The sequence below is a fragment of the Coffea arabica genome, chromosome 8e, assembly GCF_036785885.1.
Source record: "Coffea arabica cultivar ET-39 chromosome 8e, Coffea Arabica ET-39 HiFi, whole genome shotgun sequence".
NCBI classification, from domain to species: domain Eukaryota; kingdom Viridiplantae; phylum Streptophyta; class Magnoliopsida; order Gentianales; family Rubiaceae; genus Coffea; species Coffea arabica.
In genome coordinates, this window is record NC_092324.1 from 2,143,147 (window position 1) to 2,165,816 (window position 22,670).

The window sequence follows — 22,670 nt, forward strand, 5'->3', positions numbered from 1 at the left end:
AAAGCTTAAGTCTCGAGTGATAAGTTGGACTTTGTGTCCTACTACAAATGACTTCCTTGAGACTTGTTGGCTATGAAAAATTTTACTCTACTCCTTATAAATTGCGGTTTTCTCATAGGTTTCATTCCTTAGCTCCTCCAACTCTTGTAATTGGAGTTTTCTATGTCCTCCGGCCTCCATAAGATCCATGTTACATCGCTTAAGTGCCCAAAATGTTCGGTGTTCAAATTTCACTGGTAAATGGCATGGCTTCCCAAAGACGAATCTATATGGGGACATTTCAATCGGCGTCTTATAGGCTGTGCGATAGGCCCATAGAGCATTTTCCAACTTCAAACTCCAATCTTTCCTATCGGGCCGCACCATCTTCTCTAGAATTGACTTGACCTCCCTATTTGACACTTCGACCTGACCATTCGTCTGCAGATGGTAGGGAGTGGATACTTTGTGGAGCACGCCATATTTACGAAACAACGCAGTGATCGCCTTATTGTAGAAATTGGTGCCCCTGTCACTCACTATGGCTCTCGGCATCCCAAAGCGGACAAAAATGTTAGACTTTATGAATTCTACAACCACTCTCGAATCGTTAGTCCGAGTAGCTTTTACTTCCACCCATTTGGAAACATAATCGACAGCAAGTAAAATATATAAGAAACCAAAAGACGAGGGAAAGGGACCGATGAAATCTATACCCCAAACATCGAAAATTTTAACAAATAACATGGGGGTTTGACTCATTTGGTCTCTACGAGAAATATTCCCTACCCTTTGACACTTATCACATGATTTACAAAATAAGTATGCATCCATAAACAGAGTAGACCAATAAAAATCACTTTCTAACACCTTACGAGCTGTCCGCTTTGGCCCAAAGTGCCTTCCACATGCAAATGAATGACAAAAAGTCAAAATAGAATGGAACTCACATGCACTTACACGCCTTCTTGTCACTTGGTCCGAGCACTGCCTTCACAGGTATGGGTCATCCCAAATATAGTGCTTGGCGTCATTTCTCAATTTATCTTTTTTAGCCTTTGACCAACCTGCAGGTAATTGATTCGTTACCAAAAAATTGTCAATATCAGCATACCAATGTATTGACGAATCAATGGCTAACAATTGCTCCTCAGGAAATGATTCCCTCAGCGGTAAGTCTTCTTGATTTGTAAGTAGCCGGCTCAAATGGTCGGCCACCAAGTTCTCGGCTCCACTCTTATCTTTGATCTCTAAGTCGAACTCCTGCAGGAGCAAGATCCACCTTATGAGTCTCGATTTTGCATCCTTCTTCGCTAGTAGGTATCTCAAGACTGCATGATCAGAGCAAATAATTACATTTGCATCTAATAAATATGACCTAAATTTCTCTAGTGCAAAAACAACGGCGAGTAATTCTTTCTCCGTTGTGGAGTAGTTAAGTTGGGCTCCACTCAATGCCCTCGATGGATAGTAGATCGCGTGTGCCGCCTTTCCTATCCTTTGCCCCAACACGGCTCCCACGGCATAATCACTCGTGTCGCACATGATTTCAAATGGGAGGCTCCAATCTGGGGGTTCAATGACGGGCGGCGATGTCATCGACTCTTTCAATTTGTCGAAGGCCACCTTGTATTCATTAGTGAAATCAAATGTCACATCCTTCTGTAACAACTTGAATAGGGGTGCTCCAATCTTTGACAAGTTCTTGATGAACCTCCTGTAAAACTCTACATGGCCTAAAAAGGAACGCACTTCCCGTACACATACGGGGTAAGGTAGAGTAGAAATAAGATATATTTTAGCTTTGTCTATCTCTATTCCCTTAACCGACACAACATGCCCTAAGACAATACCATGTTCTACCATGAAATGACATTTTTTTCAATTAAAAACCAAGTTCGTCTCTATGCACCTTTTCAAAATTAAAGCTAGATTATCAAGACATTCCTCAAAACTATTACCGTATACACTAAAATAATCTATGAACACCTCAATAATCTTTTCTACATATTCGGAAAAAATACTTACCATACACCTTTGGAAGGTTGCAGGGGCATTGCAGAGATCGAAAAACATCCGACGGTAAGCGAATGTACCAAATGGGCATGTGAATGTAGTCTTTTCTTGGTCCTCTGGCGCTATCACGATCTGGAAGTAATCTAAAAAATCATCCAAGAAACAATAGTAAACACGACCAGTTAATCGTTCTACCATCTGATCAATAAAAGGGAAGGGAAAATGGTCCTTTTTTGTCACAGAGTTTAGTCTCCGGTAGTCAATGCACTGACGCCAGCCAGTAGCTTTTCTAACCGGAACCATATCACCCTCCTAACTCTTCTCTACGGTCACTCCCGCCTTTTTCAGAACCACTTGAACAGGACTTACCCAAGGACTGTCTGAGATAGCAAAAATAATCCCCATCTTTAGGAGTTTAAGTATCTCCTTTTTTACAACTTCCATTATCAGGGGATTCAACCTCCGCTGTGCCTGTCTTACCGGTTTCGCATAATTTTCGAACCGAATCCGGTGCATGCATAATAATGGATTTATCCCCTTGATATCTGCTATGCTCCACCCAATCGCCTCCTTATGTCCCTAAGGATTTGCACCAGTTTGTCCTTTTGACTTGGGGATAAATGTGCAGAGATGATCACCGGAAGCGTCTCTCGGTCTCCTATGAATGCGTACTTTAGATACTTCGGGAGAGGTTTAAGTTTTAACTCCGGTGCCTGCACAACTGAGGGAAGCAATTTTGTCTGAATTTCTGGCACAAAGATAGAAGTAAACTCATACCTCGGAGAAACGGTTGGAAGTGAGTGCAGGGCTTCAACCGCATGGTGTAATTCATCCCTCATGTCCACATCAAGAGTTATACCCAACTCAAGATGCTTGGTTAGGGCCACTTCTAATGCGTCTTTACCATCCAATTCGAAAGTTTCCTGCACAAAAGACTCAATAACACTCAAAGCAAAAACTGAGTTAAGTTCCTCTGGATACTTCATCGCCTCAAAAATATTGAAATTCACAGTCTCACCATCAAATTTCATTGATAAAGTACCCTCATTCACATCTATTTTAGTCCTGACAGTGCTAAGAAATGGTCTACCGAACAAAATAGGTGACGGGTTTAATGATTTTTCATCTCCCATATCCAGGATATAAAAATCTGTTGAAAAAACTAACTCATTTACCTGGATCAAGACATCCTCAACTAACCCCTCTGGATAGGCATTGGTGCGGTCAGTTAGTTAGATTATAATGGCCGTTTCTTTTAATAGCCCAAGATTTAGAGAAGCATAGATAGTTTTTGGCATCACATTGATTGACGCCCCTAAATCTAACATTTCTTTTCTAATCGGTGCATTTCCTATTTTGCAACGGATCGTGAACATACCTGGATCTCCACACTTGGGTAGGAGGTTTCTTTGAAATATGGCTGATACGTTTTCTCCCACCGCTACTCTTTCGTCCCCTCTCAACTTTCTCTTATGGGTGCATAAATCCTTGAGAAATTTCGCGTACTTGGGAACCTGCTTAATTGCCTCCAACAAGGGAATGTTGATCTCTACCTTTCGGAATACGTTCAGGATCTCTTTTTCCTTCTCTGCCTTCTTCGTCTTTGCCAACCTACATGGAAAAGAGGGTAAATTTGATTTAATGGGAATTGAAGGGGTTAGAGTTACCTCAGGATCTCCACGAGTGTGTCATTCTTCTTCCATCTCCTTCTCGATCTCATCTTCACTTTTGCTCTTCAGGTTTGTGGCCTTAGGCCCCTCTACTTCCTTGCCACTCCTCAGTGTCATGGCACTTACATTCTTGGGGTTTGTCTCGGGTTCCAATGGTAATTTTTCAAAGACTTGGGACTCCAAACGATTGATCGCAGTCGCCATGTGGCTTATTTGGGTCTCCAGATTTGTCATGCCTGATTTAGTTTCCTGCTGGAACTGAGCAGTCCTCGTGACCAAAGATCTCGTCTCCTGTTGGAGCTGAGTGGTGCTCGTGGCCAAGCTCTTGACAATATCTTCCAGAGAACTTCTTGCGTTGAAGGACGAGGGTTGAGACTTTTGTTGTTATGGTTGCTAAAATCCTGGTGGACGATTGGAGAATGAATTCTGTGGCTTATTACCATAACTGAAATTGGGGTAATCTCTCCAATCCGAATTGTATGTGTTGGAATATGGATCGTACTGCCTACGAGGCGCAGACACGCCTCCAGCCATGTTAACTTGCTCAACCACATCCTCTTGCAACATAGGGCATGAGTCAGTAGGGTGGCCCACATTTGTGCAGATTTCACAGGCCTTTACTTGGTGCATATTCCCCACAGCTAATTATCGAACAAAGGATGTTAGCTCCGACAACTGTTGCTGAATAGATGTCGTCTCCACCTCATTAACCCTGCGGGTAGGGTTACTCTCACGGAAGCCAAACTGTTGAGAATTCTCTGCCATAGTTTCAATGAGCAGCCATGCTTCCCTCAGGGTCTTATTTGCCAGTGCTCCCCCCTCTTGCAGCATCAATGATACTCCTGTCGGATGACTGGAGCCTCTCATAGAAATATTGGATCAATAGCTGTTCACTAATTTGATACTGTGGGCATCTAGTACACAATTTATTGAACCTCTCCCAATAGTCGTATAGGGATTCTCCAGGGTACTGCTTAATGCTGCATATCTCCTTTCTCAGACTTGTGGCCCCGGATGCAGGGAAAAATTTTTTTAAAAATTTATTTTTCAATTGGGCCCATGTTATGATACTACCTGCGGGTAGGTAGTATAACCAATCCTTAGCTGCGTCCTTGAGGGAGAAAGGGAAAGTTCTAAGTTTAATCTGCTCCTCAGTAATTTCTGGAGGCTTCATATTGGAGCATACCACATCGAACTCCTGGATGTGTTTATGGGGCTCCTCACCTGAGAGGCCTTGGAACGTAGGTAATAGGTGAATAAATCCCGACTTCAATTCGAATGAGGTATTTTCCGCTAAACTTGAAAACGTGATGAACAAAGGCTGCTGCGGCAATTTCGGAACAGCCAACTCCCTTAGTGTTCTTGCATTTACCATACGGATATTCTCTTGATCTGAATCACTTGAATTATCACCACCTGAATCTGTTGATTTGACCTTAGGATCAAGTCCCTGAGATGCAATGCTAGATTGCTCCTCTCTAAACTGTCTAGTCTCTTTCCTAGTTCGACGCGCAGTTTTCTCTACTTCTGGATCGAAAATCAATTCGCTTGTACGAGAAGAACGAGGCATAAACTAAAAAAATGTCAGACAAATTCAAAGAAAATAACTTAAAAAGAAATAAAATTAACCAAAATACCGTTCCCCGACAACGGCGCAAAAAATTGACAGGTGCCGAACCTGTGCAATAATAATTACTAAAAAGTCCTAATTACCACCACAATTAATTATAGAACAAATCCGAGTACTGGAGCAGGGACTCTAAGTGTGCAATGAGTTACTTGATTCACCCTGTTTCCGAAGAGTTTATTTGATCCGATATACTAGAATTATCTATAAAAATGTTAAATTTACATACAATGGCAAGTAGGGTCGATTCCACAGGGAACGGGTAGGAACTTGTTTCTTTTCAAGTCAATAGAATAAAATAGGGGGATAATTAATGGGATGAAAATATAAATGAAATTCAAGAGCTAACTCAACAAGTTCAATTTAGCAAAAATAGTAATTAATAAAATTCTACGTGAAAGATCAACTGCTCAGGCACGGTCCAATTAAATAATCATCGATGCAAAGATATTTCAATCATTCATCACTAGGTTGGTTATAGCTATCAATAATCTCTGATAACCAGTTTTTCCTTACTTTTTCGACAGTCAAGATACGACCATTGAATGCTTTTCTAACCAGAAAATAACCCTAGGTACGACCGTAGGAATTTAATTATCCAGTTGCATTAAAGTTAGAAGAACCCAACCCTAACCAATAAATACGCTAAGAGGGTTTATTTAAATCAGATCTTGCGTTTTTCCAACATAAAGCCAATTATGGTGGTTGCCACTAGTTGTCAACTAAACGAACAATTACGGATTCAATTTAATTAACGTGGCAGTAGGCTATTATATTAAATCAAATATCCGGCCGTTGATATTCAATTAATAAAATACCCATAGACAATTAATTCAAAAAACACAAGAATAGCAACAAATTGGACGAAATAGTGAAAATTTGATTAGATCTCACAGATGTTATGGACCGCGCCTTCGCATTAATCCTTGGGTAGAGGGGAAATCTAGCAGCTCCTCATCGTATCAATCTCACGTGATTTAATTGATATCATCCAATTAATTGCCAAGGAGATGCGAAAGGAGGAAATAATGAGAAAGTAGACAAAAAGATGTTGTCTCTTTCTTTTTGGGTTTCGTCTCCGTACTGGAGCCGAAATTACAAAACAAGAGCTAACAGAGAATTGTCCAGAGCAAGAGTAAAAATTCAGGAGTCAAAGTCGTAAAACGCAAAAAGCTAGAGAAAAGAGGAAAAGCTCCAACGTCTGACCCAAATTGAAACTCAAGCTAGAACTAATTGGTCGCATGTGATTCTGGCTCTTAATTGCTGCTCAAGAGAAAAGAAACGTCTGAAGCAATAATTGAAACTAAAGCTCTCCTCTTAATTGGACGTGAATCTGGCTTTTTTAAGCCTCTCGTAGCGCCGCCAACCAAGGAAAGAAACGTCTCCAGTAGCCCTTCCTTTCCTAAGGGTTTTAATCCCGTGCTCCTGGTCCACGTAGACCTGGTCTCCTAGTTGGCCTGCTGCTACCAAGCCCGCGGGTCCGGCTTTTAGGTGAGTCTTCTCAATTTCTAGCGTGGGTACGCCATGAAATAGAGAGTCTTCTGAAAATTTGCCTCGTAAAAGCACTTTTTATACCAACCACCTGTAATTCATACAAACATGAAATATGAGCAAAATCTCAATACTTAGCACAGTAAGTAGCCAAAATTACGATAAAATAACAGTGCAAAATGTGCCCAATAGTTGTTCTATCAAGTCACAATATATTTTCATATGGAAACTTATTTTTAACTACATTTTGTTTCCAATTCATGTTTAACTTCTAGGTTTATCGTGCTAAAGTGTTTTTTCCTATATTTCATTAATTTTTTGAACCCATTCCTAAAATTTTGTTTGGAATTTATGTCAATAAATTGGTCTTGCTAGTGTAAAACTTAAAAGTCAGTGGTATATGAATTGCCTAAAAAATAATTCAAAAGGCTTCCATATAACCTAGAGAAATATTATACATATACTGTTCTATTCGAGTAAGATTAATTTAGAAAGGCGCTTGGGAGGAAAAGGAAAACTCTACTTTTCTTTTCTTTCATAATTAATGTTCTATATCCTTATAATATAAAATAGGTATATGTGTTTTTTGTTATTATTTGTTATTAGTAGGAGAGGGATATCATTTAAGAAATATGAGTAGGAGAGGAATTTGAATCTAGGACCTTCACTTCCAGGGATGCATATATATGTTGTCTTCTATTTTGAATGGAAAAAAAATGGAGAGCTTTCTTAATATTAAGGGAATTTGCTTTTCTATTCTTGTTTAATTTCAAAAGATCATCCTCAAATAGTTTCCAAATTGAGCTCCTCTCAAAAGAAAATTTATTTCAATTAAATTTTAAGGCAAATGACAAGTTTCATCCTTCACATTTTATAAAAATATTCTTTTTGTCCCTCACTATTAAAACGAAGCAAATTCGTCCTTTACATTTGAAAACTGAAGCTATTACATCCCTGAAATCAACTTTCAATCTGAATCCAACTACCTAACAACCCGATTACAAATTTTTGGGGTATAATTGGTAGATTATTTGATTAATTGAACTTGATATTCACATGAAATTTAATGAATCCAAAAAAAAATAAAACATAAAAGAGAAGGATTAATCTTTCCTACATTGTCATTATATATATGGACGTGTCTAGATATCTGTCACATCATTTGAATTTAAATTTAAACGCTAAAGTTTTTATGTATGGTATAAATCTACACTCGCAAGTGTTATACTAACAGTGCATGAAAAAATTTATCCAAAAAAGAAACTCTACCATTCCAAGACAAAGAATGGCCTTTTTATGTTTTAATTTTTTAATTTTTTTCTTTGTTGGTTCAATAAATGTCATATGAATGTGATGAAATTGACCGAGTAATCTATCAATTCTATTCCAAAAATTTATTATTAGGTTACTGGATAGTTTGATTCAGATTGAAAGTTGGATTCAGGGATATAATAATTTCAATTTTTAGATGTTAAGAATGAATTTGCTTTGTTTTGAAAGTGAAGGATGAAAAGAATATATTTACGAAATATGAATGATAGAACAAGTCATTTTCCCTAAATTTTAATTCTTATGTCAACACAAATTCTATGGTTAAGACTTTAGGAATTAGAGGTCTTAGATTCAAATCTCCACGCCCCTCCCAACTTCTTAAACCTCAATCTTCTACTACTAGGAAAAAAAAATTAAAAACATGCATATTATGTAACATCAAGGTTGATGCTTATGTCAATAATATCCCTTTATTGACTTGGTGAAATCCAAAGTCAGACTTTAATTTTTATGATTACTGAGTATTTTTTGTATTCTTCAAGCCCCAGATTTAATGATAGAATTAATTAACCAGTAAATTAATGGTACTCTATTTTTCTTCATCTTCTTTTTAGAAAATCTATCTTCTATTCTTATCTTATGCTCAGTTAAGCACATGACGGATATATCAGCATTTGTGCATACTGCTGAAGATAAAAGTCAGATTTCTACACAACTAAAGGAAATTTATTTCAACTAAACTATATATTTCTAGATAAATCATAAAACTTTTGGAAATTAATTCCTACTCCATAAATAATTCTACTTCAAAACCAAGATCTCAAAGTCCAAATCACGTAAAAAGCCCAATCATTATTAAGATTGCGTTCATGTTTGGAATATAATAGAGTCATTAAAATTTATGATGACGGCATTATAGGAAAAAAAATTTAATCACTAACCCAAATGTGGCTATTCTTTTTTTATTTCTATTTTAGATTTAACTTTTTGAGGTTCCCTTCATGGCTTGCATTAAAGGGTGATTACTTTTTTTTTTGTCAAACGTTATCACTTTCATATGTAGCTAAAAACTGTTACAAAGTTGGAGCAACTGTTCCTACATCTTCTCTAGCTAATCTAACTAACCAGAGAGGGAAGGAATCTTCCACTTAATTTCACTAATCAAGTTTGTGGCATACTTTGCCAACTTGTGACTAACATGGTTGCCTTCCCTTCTAATAAAGGAGAAGTACCACTCTCTAAACTCTTTTCTAATGACATAGATATCTTGCAGAATTGATCCTATTTTTGGACCATTGGTGTTTTCTGTTGGACTTGTGAGTGGGCCAGCTCATTTGTGCAAGTGAACAAAGCTTGACGTTTCTCAAGCATAAATACAAGAAGTTGCCGCACAAGCCAAATATACATAGAGAGAAAAGGTTAGCCGCCACCTAGAGAGAAACGAAAGGAGAGAAAGAGTGAGAGCTAGAGAGAGAAAATTCTTTGCAATTTTGAAACCTCAGTTGGAAGGTGATTTGAAGTTCGATTGAGACGAAATTTTACATATGCGATCCTCTCGTCAAGTTCTACTCATCTACCGGTTCAGATTTTAGATTTTCTGTTCGTTTGGTAACACCTTTCCAAATCCACTTCTTTGACAGTTGTAATTTTTGGGGGGTGATTTTGTAGCAATTTTGCTTGGTTGGTATTGATGATATTATTGTCATTCGAATATTTCAGGTAGACTCGTGTATTCTCATTATTGTGATAGTGGAGATTTTTGACTGAACTAGGTTTTGTAATTTTTTTCAATTTGGATTTTTCACGTAAAAATCTTGGTGTACTGTCCCTTTTATTTTTCTTACATTTTATTATTACTGCTGGTATTTTTATTTGGTGATTTGATTTATTCCTATTTTAAATGATGCTTGAAAAAAGAGAAATTTGTCCTGAGTTAACTCTGATATTGTGTGCCTGTACTGGTACCCCTTTTCTAATAAGTAGTATCAGAGCAGTCAGGTTAGGCTACTCATTTGTACTGGTTAAAAATGGATGATTCGGATAGTGGTTGCATGATAAAATTGAATGCTACTAATTATTCGATTTGGAAGTCTAGAATGAATGACTACTTGTATGGTAGAGATTTGTTTGAACCTATTCTAGGGGATAAAGGTAGACCAAGTGATATGAGTGATGAAAAATGGGCTGTTATACATAGAAAAACTGTTGATAATATTAGAAAATGGATTGGTCAAAATATGTTTCAACATTTTGCTAATGACACCAGAGCTGATGTATTATTAAAAAAGTTTGAAAGTATGTATGAATGGAAGATCGGTTTGAATAAGACTAGTTGTTTGAAGCAGATTACTCGGATGAAATATAAAGATGGAAAATATATGACTGAACACCTGAGTAATTTTCAGGGATTGATAAACCAGGCAACTATGTTAAATTTGAATTTGGATGATGAAGTACAAGCTCTATTATTATTTAGTTTACTACCGGATAGTTGGAAAATCATAGTAGTCTCCGTCAGCAATTCAACTCCGAATGGTGTGTTGACCATGGCTATTTCAAAAGAAGCCGTGATGAATGAAGAGTTTAGGAGGAAGGAACAAGAAATTGTCTATAAATCCCAGACCCTGGTGACAAAAAAGAAAGAAAGAAGAGGGAGAAGCAAAAGTAGAGGACCCCATAATAGGAATAACAAATCCAGAAACAGGTCTAAATCGCGAAAAAATATTGCGTGCTATTATTGTAAAAAGTATGGGCATTATATGAAGGAGTGCAAAATCTTAAAACGGGAATAAGTTGAGAAAAAGGGTAAGACGAAAGAAAAAGGTGATGAAGAGACTACAATAGTTGTGGCAGCTCATTATGATATGTTTGTGTTTTGTGATGATGGTCAGGTGAATATTATTCATTATAACAGTGATTGGGTAGTTGATTCGGGTGCATCCTACCATATTACTCCTCACAGGCATTTCTTCTCAACCTACACCGAAGGAGATTTTGGACATGTTAGGGTGAAAAATGAGATCTCATGCAAAGTTGTTGGTATGGGAGACATATATTTGAATACAGATATCAGGTGCCAGCTGATATTAATAAATGCTCGACATGTCCCTGAAATTTGCCTTAATCTTATTTCTACAGGAAACTTGACGATGAGGGTTATCATAACTTGCAAATGGAGGCAAATGAAAACTCAGCAAAGAAAATCTCGTTGTTGCTAGAGAAAAGAAGTAGAGTACTCTCTACTTGATGCAAGCCAAGTTGGGGAAAGGAGAAGTGAATGCAGTTCGTGATTCATCAATTGATCTTTGACATAGGCGGCTTGGGCACATGAGTGAAAAAGGGATTTAGACACTTGTTCGCAAACAAATAGTGTATGGACGGGAAAAGATGTGTTCTTTAAGCACTTGAGAGTTTTTGATTGTCGGGCATTTGTTCATATTCCCAAAGATGAGAGATCAAAAATTGATGTAAAATCAAAATAATGTATTTTCTTGGGTTATGGACATGAAGATTTTGGTTATAGGTTGTATGATCCTATTGAGAAAAAGGCGATCAGAGGCAGAGATGTTGTCTTCTTTGAAGATCAAACCATTGAAGACATTTATAAAGGTGATAACTCAAACTCTTCAGATGACATTCCTGCTAACTCAAATTCAGATCTAGATTCAATTCCAGTACCTGTTGATTTTAATCAAGGGGGAGCTGAGACAGAGCAGAGAAAGGTTGTTAAGGATGGTGATAATCCTACTGCTGATGAACCTGAGCATGAGGCACCACCTACTCCATCACCACAAGATGAGTTTAGAAGATCTACCAGAGAGAGGAGACCTTCTGGCAGATATAATGCTCATGAATATTTGTTATTAACAGATGGAGGAGAGCCAGAATCCTACCGTGAGGTTTTAGAGCTTGAGAACAAAGAAGATTGGTTGTGAGCCATGCAAGAGGAGATGGTGTCCCTGCATGAGAATCACACTTATGAGTGAGTGAAACTGCCTAAGGGTAAGAGAGTTCTAAAGAATAAATGGGTTTACAGGTTGAAAATTCAAGAGTACAGTTCACAACCAAAGTACAAAACAAGATTGATTGTGAAGAGATTTAGTCAAAAAAAGGATATAGATTTTGAAGAAATCTTCTCTTCTGTGGTAAAAATGTCATCAATTCGAGTTGTTCTTTGTATTGCAGCCGGTTTGAATTTGAAAATCAAACAACTTGATGTGAAAACAGCCTTCCTGCATAGTGATTTGGAAGAGGAGATCTACATGGAACAACCGGAGGGGTTCAAAGAAAGTGGCAAGAAAAATCTTGTATGCCGTCTCAAAAAGAGTTTGTATGGGTTGAAACAGGCACCGAGACAGTGGTATAAGAAGTTTGACTCCTTCATAATAGATCACGAGTACCACAGAACTATATCTGATCACTGTATTTATGTGAAAAAATTTTCGGATGGTGATTTTGTTATTCTCTTACTATATGTTGATGACATGTTGATTATTGATCGTGATACTATAAAAATTGACAGGTTGAAAAAGGACTTAAGTAAATCTTTTGCAATGAAAGATTTGGGTCTGGCTAAACAGATACTGGGGATGAAAATCTCACGTGACAGGCAAAATGGGAAGCTCTAGTTGTCTTAAGAAAAATACATTGAGAAAGTACTCAATAGGTTTAACATGAGCAACGCTAAGGAAGTCTCAACTCCACTTGCAGGTCACTTTAAACTGAATATCAAGCAATGTCCTACAAGTGAGAAAGATAAAAAAAGACATGAAGAAGGTTCCTTATGCTTCGGCTGTTGGTAGCTTGATGTATGCTATGGTTTACACCAGATCAGATATTGCTCATGCAATTGGAGTAGTCAGTCGGTATCTCTCTAATCTTGGTAAGGAGCATTGGAATGCTGTCAATGGATTGTCAGGTATTTCGAGGAAACTTCTAAATTGTGTCTATGTTTCGACAATGGTAAAACTATACTAGATGGATACACTGATGCAGATATGGCAGGTGATCTTGACAATAGGAATTCCACATCTGGGTACTTGATGATTTTTATTGGAGGAGCAGTGTCATGGCAAAGTAAGTTACAGAAGTGTATCGCCCTTTTTTAGTTCAGAGGCGGAGTACATCGCAACCATTGAAGCATGCAAGGAGACTCTTTGGTTGTAGAAATTTCTTCAAGAGTTGGGTATGAAACAAGAGAAGTATAGTCTTTACTGTGACAGTCAGAGCGCTATTCATTTGTGTAAGAACTCTACATTTCACTCTCGATCCAACATATTGATGTGAGGTATCATTGGATTCGAGAAGTACTGGATTCCAATTTGTTGACACTTGAAAAGGTGCATACAAATGATAATGGTACCGACATGTTGACCAAGACATTACCTAAGGAGAAACTCTTGTTTTGCAGACAAGAATCAGGTCTGGTGAAGCCCCCCAAATGAGTTGGAGGGGGAGATTGTTGGACTTGTGTGTGGGCCAACCCATTTGTGCAAGTGAACAAAGCTTGAGGTTTTCTCAAGCATAAATACAAGAAGCTGCCGCACAAACCAAATATACATAGAGAGAAAAGGTTAGCCGCCACCTAGAGAGAAACGAAGGGAGAGAAAGAGTGAGAGCTAGAGAGAGAAAATTCTTTGCAACTTTGAAACCTCAATTGGAAAGTGATTTGAAGTCCGATTGAGACGAAATTTTACATACGCGATCCTCTCGTCAAGTTCTACTCATCTATTGGTTCAGATTTCAAATTTTCTCTTCGTTTGGTAACACCTTTCCAAACTCACTTCTTTGACAATTGTAATTTTTGGGGGTGATTTTGTAGCAATTTTCTTGGTTGGTATTGATGATATTATTGTCATCGGAAAATTTCGGGTAGATCTGTGTATTCCTATTATTGTAATAGTGGAGATTTTTGACTAGACTAGGTCCCGTGATTTTTTCCAATTTGAGTTTTTCACGTAAAAATCTTGGTGTCCTGTGCCTTTTATTTTTCTTGCATTTTATTGTCACTGCTGGTATTATTAATTGGTAATTTGGTTTATTCCTAATTTAACTGGTACTTGGGGAAAGAGAAATTTGTTCTTGGGTTAACTCTGATATTGTGTGCCTGTACCGGTACCCCTTTCCCAACATTTTCTAACATGATTTTCTCCACTGCCACTTTACAATCTGACTGAATTTCTACCTTTCTCTAGCCTTCTAACTTTGCTTTAAAAAGTGCATTCCTGGTTGTATTTGTTTCTTCAATCAACGGTTCACTATTTCTTTGTTCGGGACCTACGCAAGCACTTATAATTGCTCCGTTAGCTCCTCTAGCAAAAATTCCCCAGTTAGCCTTGCCTTTCCTTGTATCTACTGTTGCATCAGTACTGAGCTTGATTATGCCTTCTTGCGGTAGTAACCATTTGTTCTTGCCTCTTGTGTTTCCCTCCTTTTCTTCTTCTTCATCTACTTTCTCCGTCTGTACACTCTGACATTCAAACCATTCCTGCATTGCCCCATTAATTATCGAACCTAGACGCTTTCTTTTCTTGTTGAAATGTATCTGATTTCTTGACTTCCAAATCTGCCATAGGATATTTACTGTTAGTATAATATGATCTTTTCTTTCAACTCTATCCTTGGCTCCCAGGATGCTATTCCACCACAACCAAAACTTATTTCCAAACTCATGGATTTCAGCCCATTTAATTGGAGCCGCGTTCCATTTCATCTCAGCATGGCTGCAAAAGAAAAACATATGTTCAATTGTCTCTTTACCTTCTCTACAACATATGCAGTTATCATCTTCTTTTCCTATTCTATTCTCAACACCTCATTCACTGGGATTATTCTATGTAACATTTCCATATGAAATGTTTGAGCTTCTGCTTCATATTTAGACTCCATAAAGACTTCTAGACTTTAGTGTTTTGCTCGTTTCTACAACTACTCGCTTCTTGCTGTATCCTTTCCATTTTTTTCCTTTTGGATCTTCTTTGCAACCATATATCCAGTTTTACCAATAGACACTCTTGTAGTTGAGTATGGCCACACTAGTTTGTCTTTTCCATTGCAGATGCTGAGTAGGATACCGATGATACGCTTGCAATCTTCTTCACTAAACACTACTTTTATCTTATCCACATTCCACTTTCCATTTTGTATTAATTCATACACCTTCTGCAATTGACAATTTGGTGGCTTTGAAGTAAATACCTTCCCTTTTCCTCTATCCATTATCCATTTGTCCCTCCAAATATCGATAGTACGTCCATCTCCTACTCTTTTTCTAGCACCCCTTTCAAGCAAATCTCTGGCACTTATAATACTTCTCCACATCCATGAATCACTAGCTCTAATCTTCATCTCCCAAATTGATTGTCCCTTAAAGTACTTTCCCCTCAGCACCTTGCTCATAATCAAATTACGTTGAGTCAGTATTCTTTATAACTGTTTTGCCAACATTGCACTATTGAATTCCTGAATTTGCAGCATCCTTTTCCAATTCATCCAATGAATTCTCTTCTCCTTCTCCTTTTCTCCCCACCAAAACTTTGCCATCTCTTTATTGATCCCCTCACATAATCCTTTAGGCAATTTGCAGCATGCCATTGCATACGTTAGCATAGCTATGATAACTGACTTTAAAAGCACCTATTTGCTTGCTTGATTTAATGACCATTCTTTCCACATTTTCAGTTTATTTATCACCTTTTCCTTCATGTAGCTAAAGACTTGCCTTTTGGACCTACCAATTACCATTGGCAATCTAACAAGATTCTACCATGCCCCAAATTTTAATAAAATCTAAATACCCTATTTTCTACAAGTATACAGATAATTTATCGAGTGTAGGGATATTAGGCGTGGATCCCACATAGAAGATTGTCAATTATCGATGGTTTTGAATTCTTTTATTATTTAGACTACCACAAATTCAAGAGATTAAATCTACACTACACACATGAAATAAGAGTAATAAAAATAACAATAGAAAACTCCTAAGGTTATGAAATTTCTTACTACTCTTGCAAGTGAAATTATCGATTAATGAATGTTATTAACTTGGTTAGTTATAGTGTAATTTCATAATTTCTGTGAAACCTATTCTCATAGTAAATCAACTATACTTTTGGTTAAACCATACCTACTCTCATGGTTATGAAATTAACTACAAACTTATTTTTCTATGAAATTACATGGAACAAACTATGAAAACCACAAAAGTGTACCTCTACTCTCGTGAGTGTACTCTCTAGGTTTAGTACTTTTTTGAACTAGTGTCAAATTCTAATTCTCATTGCAAACTGAACACCTTAAAATTATCACAATTAATGGCCGATAAATCATGATTAGAAAAGCAAAAGTGATAACTAGCTTACTCAAAATAATATAATCAAATAACCAAGTAAATACTACAAAAAAAATATAGAAAATTCATCCATAACTCTAAGTATAAATTTAAGCAAAATATGAAGAGAATGAAAGAAAAGACCATACTTGTATTATAGTTAAACATGAACTCAAATACAAAAGTCAAAGTCATAGGAGAGAAGTCACTCTTGTCACATGAGTTCCAAGCTCTCCATCTTGTTTCTTAATTTTTCATCCAAATCTAGCTACAAATACAAGAAGAATAAACTACACTAACTATACTACACTAATAAACTAAGAAAAACTAGTGAAGACTACATTTTGGTAGTGTTTCTAGCCTTCGAAAGTTATTAAACAAGCTAGGCCCTATTTATAGAGAATTAAAGTTTCAAGCAATCATGTTTCAAGTTGTGCTAATTGTGTCTTGAGATTCCCAAAATTTGTTTCTCCAAATTTTCAAGATGCTTCTTGCACTTTTCAACTGAAATTCGTTCAGAGCTACAAATACAAGAAGAATAAACTACACTAACTATACTACACTAATAAACTAAGAAAAACTAGTGAAGACTACATTTTGGTAGTGTTTCTAGCCTTCGAAAGTTATTAAACAAGCTAGGCCCTATTTATAGAGAATTAAAGTTTCAAGCAATCATGTTTCAAGTTGTGCTAATTGTGTCTTGAGATTCCCAAAATTTGTTTCTCCAAATTTTCAAGATGCTTCTTGCACTTTTCAACTGAAATTCGTTCAGAAAATTGGTCCAAAAGTAGTAGGAAAGAGCTGCAAGTTGAAGTACAACTAGTTCCAGCTATAAAGCAACCAAAATGTGAATACACACCCTCAAAATGTGGGTTGAGGCCACGTATTGCCTCCCCTGCACGTTTGCACTTTTCTTATCAGTCTTCAACATTGCTTTATTTTTGTGCCAAATTTAACTGGTATTTTCTCAATAATGAAGGCCAAATTAGCTCTTGTACAAAAATAAAAGTTGCAACCCTTTAGTTAGCTTTTCAATGCACTAAGAGTCATGTAATTTTGAGCTCTGTAGACTGAGAAATGACCAAAAGACCCATGACTAGTCAATCCCCTGTTTCACCTTTCGACAAAAAAAAAAGGCTGACTATATTTCAACTTTTTGACTAGAAAAACTCAAGAAATGGATTTCAATGTCTCATAATAAATATAGGGCTATGTGTTATATTCAAAATGGCTCAAGAATCATCTCAATCCGATGCTTCTAACTCAAGATATAGCCAAAATACCAAAGGTGTCAAAGCCGTCAAACATTTTTTCTTTTATACTTGATTGCATTTCATCTTTTGAATATTTTGCACTTCATATTCTCTTTAAATCACTTCAAATCATCAACAATCATCCAAATATCTTTTCAATTCATTACATTTGACTATTGAATCATTAAAGCCTACAAAAACATAAAGTTTTCATCGTTTGAACACATAGAAACTCAATTTTTTATACTTTGAACCACAAAATGCATAATTCACTAGAAACCTAGTTAATTAGTTATAATAATGAATAAAACACATCAAAACTAAATGATAAAACACATTTAAATCACTCAAAATGCACAGTTAAGTACTTACTTTGCTTTACTTCTTTCATTCCACCAAGAATTTCCACTAAAGGGTGATTACACTAAAAGATTTGGCTTCCAATCAGTCGGTATTCTAGACATTGATAGGTTTCAGCACATTAGATTTACGAACTCTTTTTTTTTTCGTTTTAACGACTTAAATTTTTTTTTTATCATCAAATGCAATTCTATTATACAACTTATTTTCATCATTTGATCCATAATACCTTCGTAAATCAATACCAAATTGAAAGAAACAATAACTAAATATAAACACAAAAAGAAACATGTTAAAAGTGGAATAAGGATGAAAAGGTCTGATCACATTGTTGACAATAATAGTGATAGAGTTGAGGTGAGCATTTTTGCAAATCTCACAAAAGACTTGATGTTGACCACTAAAAAAAAGGAAACAATTGGATGAGCAATAATTATCTCACCAATTCTTTTCACTCTTTACTATCACATAATACAAGGTAGTTCAAATTGAGCTTGCAGTCTAACAGCTACGTGACTAATGACCAGAAGAAGGTTTGGTATATGTTGGTTAGTCACAAATACTTGTGAAAAGAGCAAAACTTAGGATCCAATAGCTTGTATACTTGCAAGAAAGTACTACACAAACAAACGATAATTGATTTGGTCGAATGTGATCAGAGCATCTTATAAGCTAGAATCTTATACTAATCGATGACAAACATCTATGAAATAGTTAGAGTCTTACTCTCATCCTAGCAAATCAATTTCTTAGTTAGAGTCTTACTCTCATCCTAGCCAGGTTTTATTATTATTTTTTCTCGGTTAATAACTTCCAAATATTAGATTCATGGTTTCTTTTTAGAAATTCCTATGTTTTATTTGATGTATTTACTTTCAGTTGACATATAAGCATTATTCAATGCAATATGCGGTAGGTTTTTTCCTGCTTCTGCTACTGTCAAAAATTTTGTTTTCTTTTGCAAGTCAAAATCAAATTAGGATTTGTTATCCCTTATGTTATATCCAGAATCTAGTAGAATAAGATTAACATTATGTTATTTGGTAGAAACTATGTTTAATTAAGTAATTTCATTCCAAATCTAACTATATTTCGTAAGAAAAACGTAATATGGTTCTCTTTCTAAAATAAAAACTTTAGGATGATATTACACAAGTCATTCAAATTTGGAACTAGCCTTAATATGTTATGGGAGGGTTAATGTTGGAAAGTAAAAACTACTTTTTACAATAATTAATAAAGTAGAAATACTTCTTCAATTTCCTTTTACAACATGGTTCCCCTTTTTTTGGGTTTAACTTTGTTTTACAATATGATGTCCCTTTTTTTTTTTTTGTTTAACTTTGTTTGGAATTCCTTCCGTTTAGAATACTAAATTTTAAAAGACAGTTTTTACATCAACACTAATAATATCCATAAATATTCCTCACCCAATTCGTATTTGAAATTTAATATACGTTTCATTATTTAATTATACAAGCGTGTTACTGGAAAGCCAAAACTAAATCACTAAAACACCGAATCACACTGGTGCTTTTAGTATATACACATGACAGATATTTATAGGGATGGCAATGGGGCGGGGGACAACTCCCCCAACCCCCGCTCCGTTGCATTTTAATTCCCCCCCCCCCCGGGTTCCCTCGCCCAGCCCCGCTTCCTCCGCGGGGCCACTCTTGGGGTTAAAAAAATTTTATTATATAATTTCATTATAATTAAATTTGAGCAAATAATCAAGTACTAAAATATCAAGTCATCACCAAATTATTATTTATTGTAATTTCACAATTGAAACTCATACAAATAGTTAAACAAAGGTTATTTGAATACAATTTAATATGATAAAACAAATATAATTAAAATAATCAAGTTTTCACTTTTGATACAAATACAATCACTAAATTATTATTGTATTTTTTTTAGAAAAAAGTGTTATTGTATTAAGTGTAGTTAGGAATTTAACATAAATGTATTAATAAATTTAGTATAAATAATTAATAATTTTTATTAATAGACATGTATAATTAGTAGTATAATTGATAATATCATTATATATATAATTATGTACATACATATATATATATATTTCAAACGGGTGGCGGGACGGGGGAGTATACCCCCGCCCCGTTTCTAAACGGGGGGAAAAAATTCCCCCCTCCCCCGCCCCAATGATCCCTGCGGGTGTTTGCCCCCGTTGCCATTTCTAGATATTTACACAGAGAGGCTTATTTGGTATCTAGTCTAGGGCGATATCCGCAAAACCAACGAGGCAACCACAAAATTGAAAAATAAAAATAAAATGCCTTGAGAAACATTAGACATAGATTCAAGGGATTGTCAACCATGACATTCCAAAAGAAAAGGAGAACAACAAATCAAAGAGGAGAATCATCGAGGACATCAGAAATTAAAACCCAATAAATTAACTTTCTGATGTTGAAATAATGGTCAAGTGAAAGGCATCACAACTCCAAAACTTGTTTTCTCCTTTTTGTTAATAACAGCTCGTATAAGTGTGAACATTGTGGAAGATAGAAGCATAAATCAGCATAACGAGAAGAAAATTGAAAATAAACTTAGGATCCATGAGCTACTAATGACTTGGCCCAAGTGTTTTAAACCAGTAATTTAATAAACTTCAAAAGTTTTTATTGAGCTAGGTATGTAAGATGTGTAAGATGTGTAAAATGCATTCAAGGTGCTCTGCCTGTGAAAGCAGCAGTAAATAGACGAACGGGGGAGGGTGATCCGATATGTAAGATGTGTGGTTTAGCACAGGAGACAGTCGAACATCTTTTGCTGAATTGCCCCCACTCGGAAAACATATGGAAGGCATCTCCCATTCAGTGGGATGGAGCAAAGGAGCAGCAGGGAGATTTCAAAAGGTGGTGGTTAAGAATCTCTGAAGCAAGGCACAGGTCAGAAGGGATGGAACACATTGGATTAACTGCAAACATCCTGTGGCAGGTGTGGAAGGAAAGAAACAAAATAGAATTCGAGAATGCTAACTTCGATCCCCCCTTCAAATCTATAAGGAAAGCTCATTTGGAATGGTTAGAGCAGCAGCAGATAGAGTACAAAGAAAAAGAAGAGAGCACGTTTGAAACAGTCCCTAGGCAAGATGTTCAGCATCAGAATTATGTAAATGAAGGAGAAGTGCTAATGGAGGTGAATACAACCACGAAGCAAGGGCAGTTGTTTGTGGGAATTGGAGTCACAGTTCAGTTTTTTGCAAGGAACACGATGATAGGGTGGGCACTGAAAGACATTAGTTCTGGAAACAAAATCCTAGATGAAGCGTTGGCACTGAAGCTGGTGTTGTGTAAAGCTGTACAACGCAAGTGGAGCAATCTTAAGCTGAGATTTTGTAACAAAGAACTGTGGAGACAATTAAAATATCAGAGCCCAGCAAACAGCAAAATGGCAACAGTACTTGAAGACATCTCTCAGTTACAGAGATTGTTTTGCATGTGCTCTTTTGTTTTGGATAGGGAAGAAAATATGACAGTCAGTAAAACATTGAGTGTTGATGCGTTAAGCATTATTGTGGATGAGGAGCGACAGCTTCCTCAGTGTCTTTGAACACTTGTTTGTAGAGTTCCGATCGAGCCGTTGCTCGCACTTGTAATTTTTTTTTTTTACCATGAAAGCAATGAAATCATCTTATCGTTTCGACAAAAAAAAAAAAAAAGCTAGGTAGCCTGGACTGACGTAACAATTGGGGTTCCAATTTAATCTATCATCTCACTTCTTTCTTTCTTTTGTTTTTGTTTTCATCCATAACAGTGTAGTTAACCACCATTGCCATTACTATTACTAGAGAGGACGAAAGGCGGCTCTTTTTTACCAATCAGAATCGTCATATCCTATCTAATTAGTCATTTAGTTTACTGTAATGTAAAGAAAACGTAAGATACGCTCGACAAAGCCAAATCATAATTTTGTGTTTCTATTTTCCTTCTTTCTTCTTTGTGGGAAATTATGTATACTATTATAGTACTTGATCTTTAATTGCCAATAATATTGAAGTTGACACATGTTTCATTCTATAATTATCATGTCTGGAGGTGCAATTTTTTATTCTGAGGTTTGCCTTTTTTGATAGATTATATTCACCTTTCATCATCGAATTGAATTTTCAACGTACCAAGGTTTTCTCAAATAGCTTCGTACAAGATGCATGATATTTGTTCTGATTTACCATATCATCTTAGTATTCGTATGGGATCTTTCTGTTTACCTGATCATTGTAATGATATATGGTTATAATGGAACTAAATGGGAGGGTAGTTAGCGGGAGCCCGAACTAAATTCTTTTGAATATGAGACCTTGATTATGACAATACATAAATACCCTCAATGATATTAGAAACTGCATTCAAATTTAGGGACATGATATAGTCGTAATTATTTTGTAAGAAGGGTGATCTTGAAAAGAAAAACTCAAATGCTCAATCATCAAAACAAACTCGCTCTTAGCTTAGATATAGATATAGATGAATCTTTATAATTAACAAAGTACACCATGGCAATCAATAAAAGTCAATGGTAGGTAGAATAGCTGGCATCAAGGAACACCATGTTGAAGGTAACTACTGCATAGATATGGATATAGACAAATATAAATATTTATAATTAACAAGGTAACTACTGCATAGATATAGATATGT

At 36.2% G+C, this 22,670-nt stretch overlaps 2 protein-coding genes and 1 non-coding gene across 3 annotated transcripts; 1 reads left to right on the forward strand and 2 right to left on the reverse strand.

The window, feature by feature from the left end:
• Positions 1-2,543: 2,543 nt before the first annotated feature.
• On the reverse strand, positions 2,544-4,295 carry LOC140012998 (uncharacterized). Its single transcript, XM_072061850.1, has 3 exons — positions 4,168-4,295; positions 3,374-3,606; positions 2,544-3,145 (listed from the first exon to the last, which is right to left on the reverse strand). Exons 1-3 carry the CDS (start codon positions 4,293-4,295, stop codon positions 2,544-2,546), a joined length of 963 nt encoding a protein of 320 aa, XP_071917951.1.
• Positions 4,296-4,561: 266 nt separating this feature from the next.
• LOC113705115 (small nucleolar RNA R71) lies at positions 4,562-4,668 on the forward strand. Its single transcript, XR_003451762.1, has one exon. It is a non-coding gene; the product is annotated as a small nucleolar RNA R71 (small nucleolar RNA).
• Positions 4,669-14,245: 9,577 nt separating this feature from the next.
• On the reverse strand, positions 14,246-15,453 carry LOC140012999 (uncharacterized). Its single transcript, XM_072061851.1, has 2 exons — positions 14,987-15,453; positions 14,246-14,777 (listed from the first exon to the last, which is right to left on the reverse strand). The coding sequence occupies exons 1-2, from the start codon at positions 15,451-15,453 to the stop codon at positions 14,246-14,248; spliced, it is 999 nt and encodes a 332-aa protein (XP_071917952.1).
• Between the last annotated feature and the right edge of the window lie 7,217 nt (positions 15,454-22,670).

Coding starts and splice junctions, on each gene's coding strand:
- LOC140012998 (XM_072061850.1), bottom strand. CDS start 4,295: ATGCACCAAGTAAAGGCCTGTGAAATCTGCACAAATGTGGGCCACCCT. Junction 3,607..4,167: donor GTGTCTGCGCCTCGTAGGCA/GTACGATCCATA, acceptor TTTTCCATGTAG/GTTGGCAAAGACGAAGAAGG. Junction 3,146..3,373: donor ACCCAAGTGTGGAGATCCAG/GTATGTTCACGA, acceptor TTTTTTCAACAG/ATTTTTATATCCTGGATATG.
- LOC140012999 (XM_072061851.1), bottom strand. CDS start 15,453: ATGAGCAAGGTGCTGAGGGGAAAGTACTTTAAGGGACAATCAATTTGG. Junction 14,778..14,986: donor AAGGATACAGCAAGAAGCGA/GTAGTTGTAGAA, acceptor TTTCTTTTGCAG/CCATGCTGAGATGAAATGGA.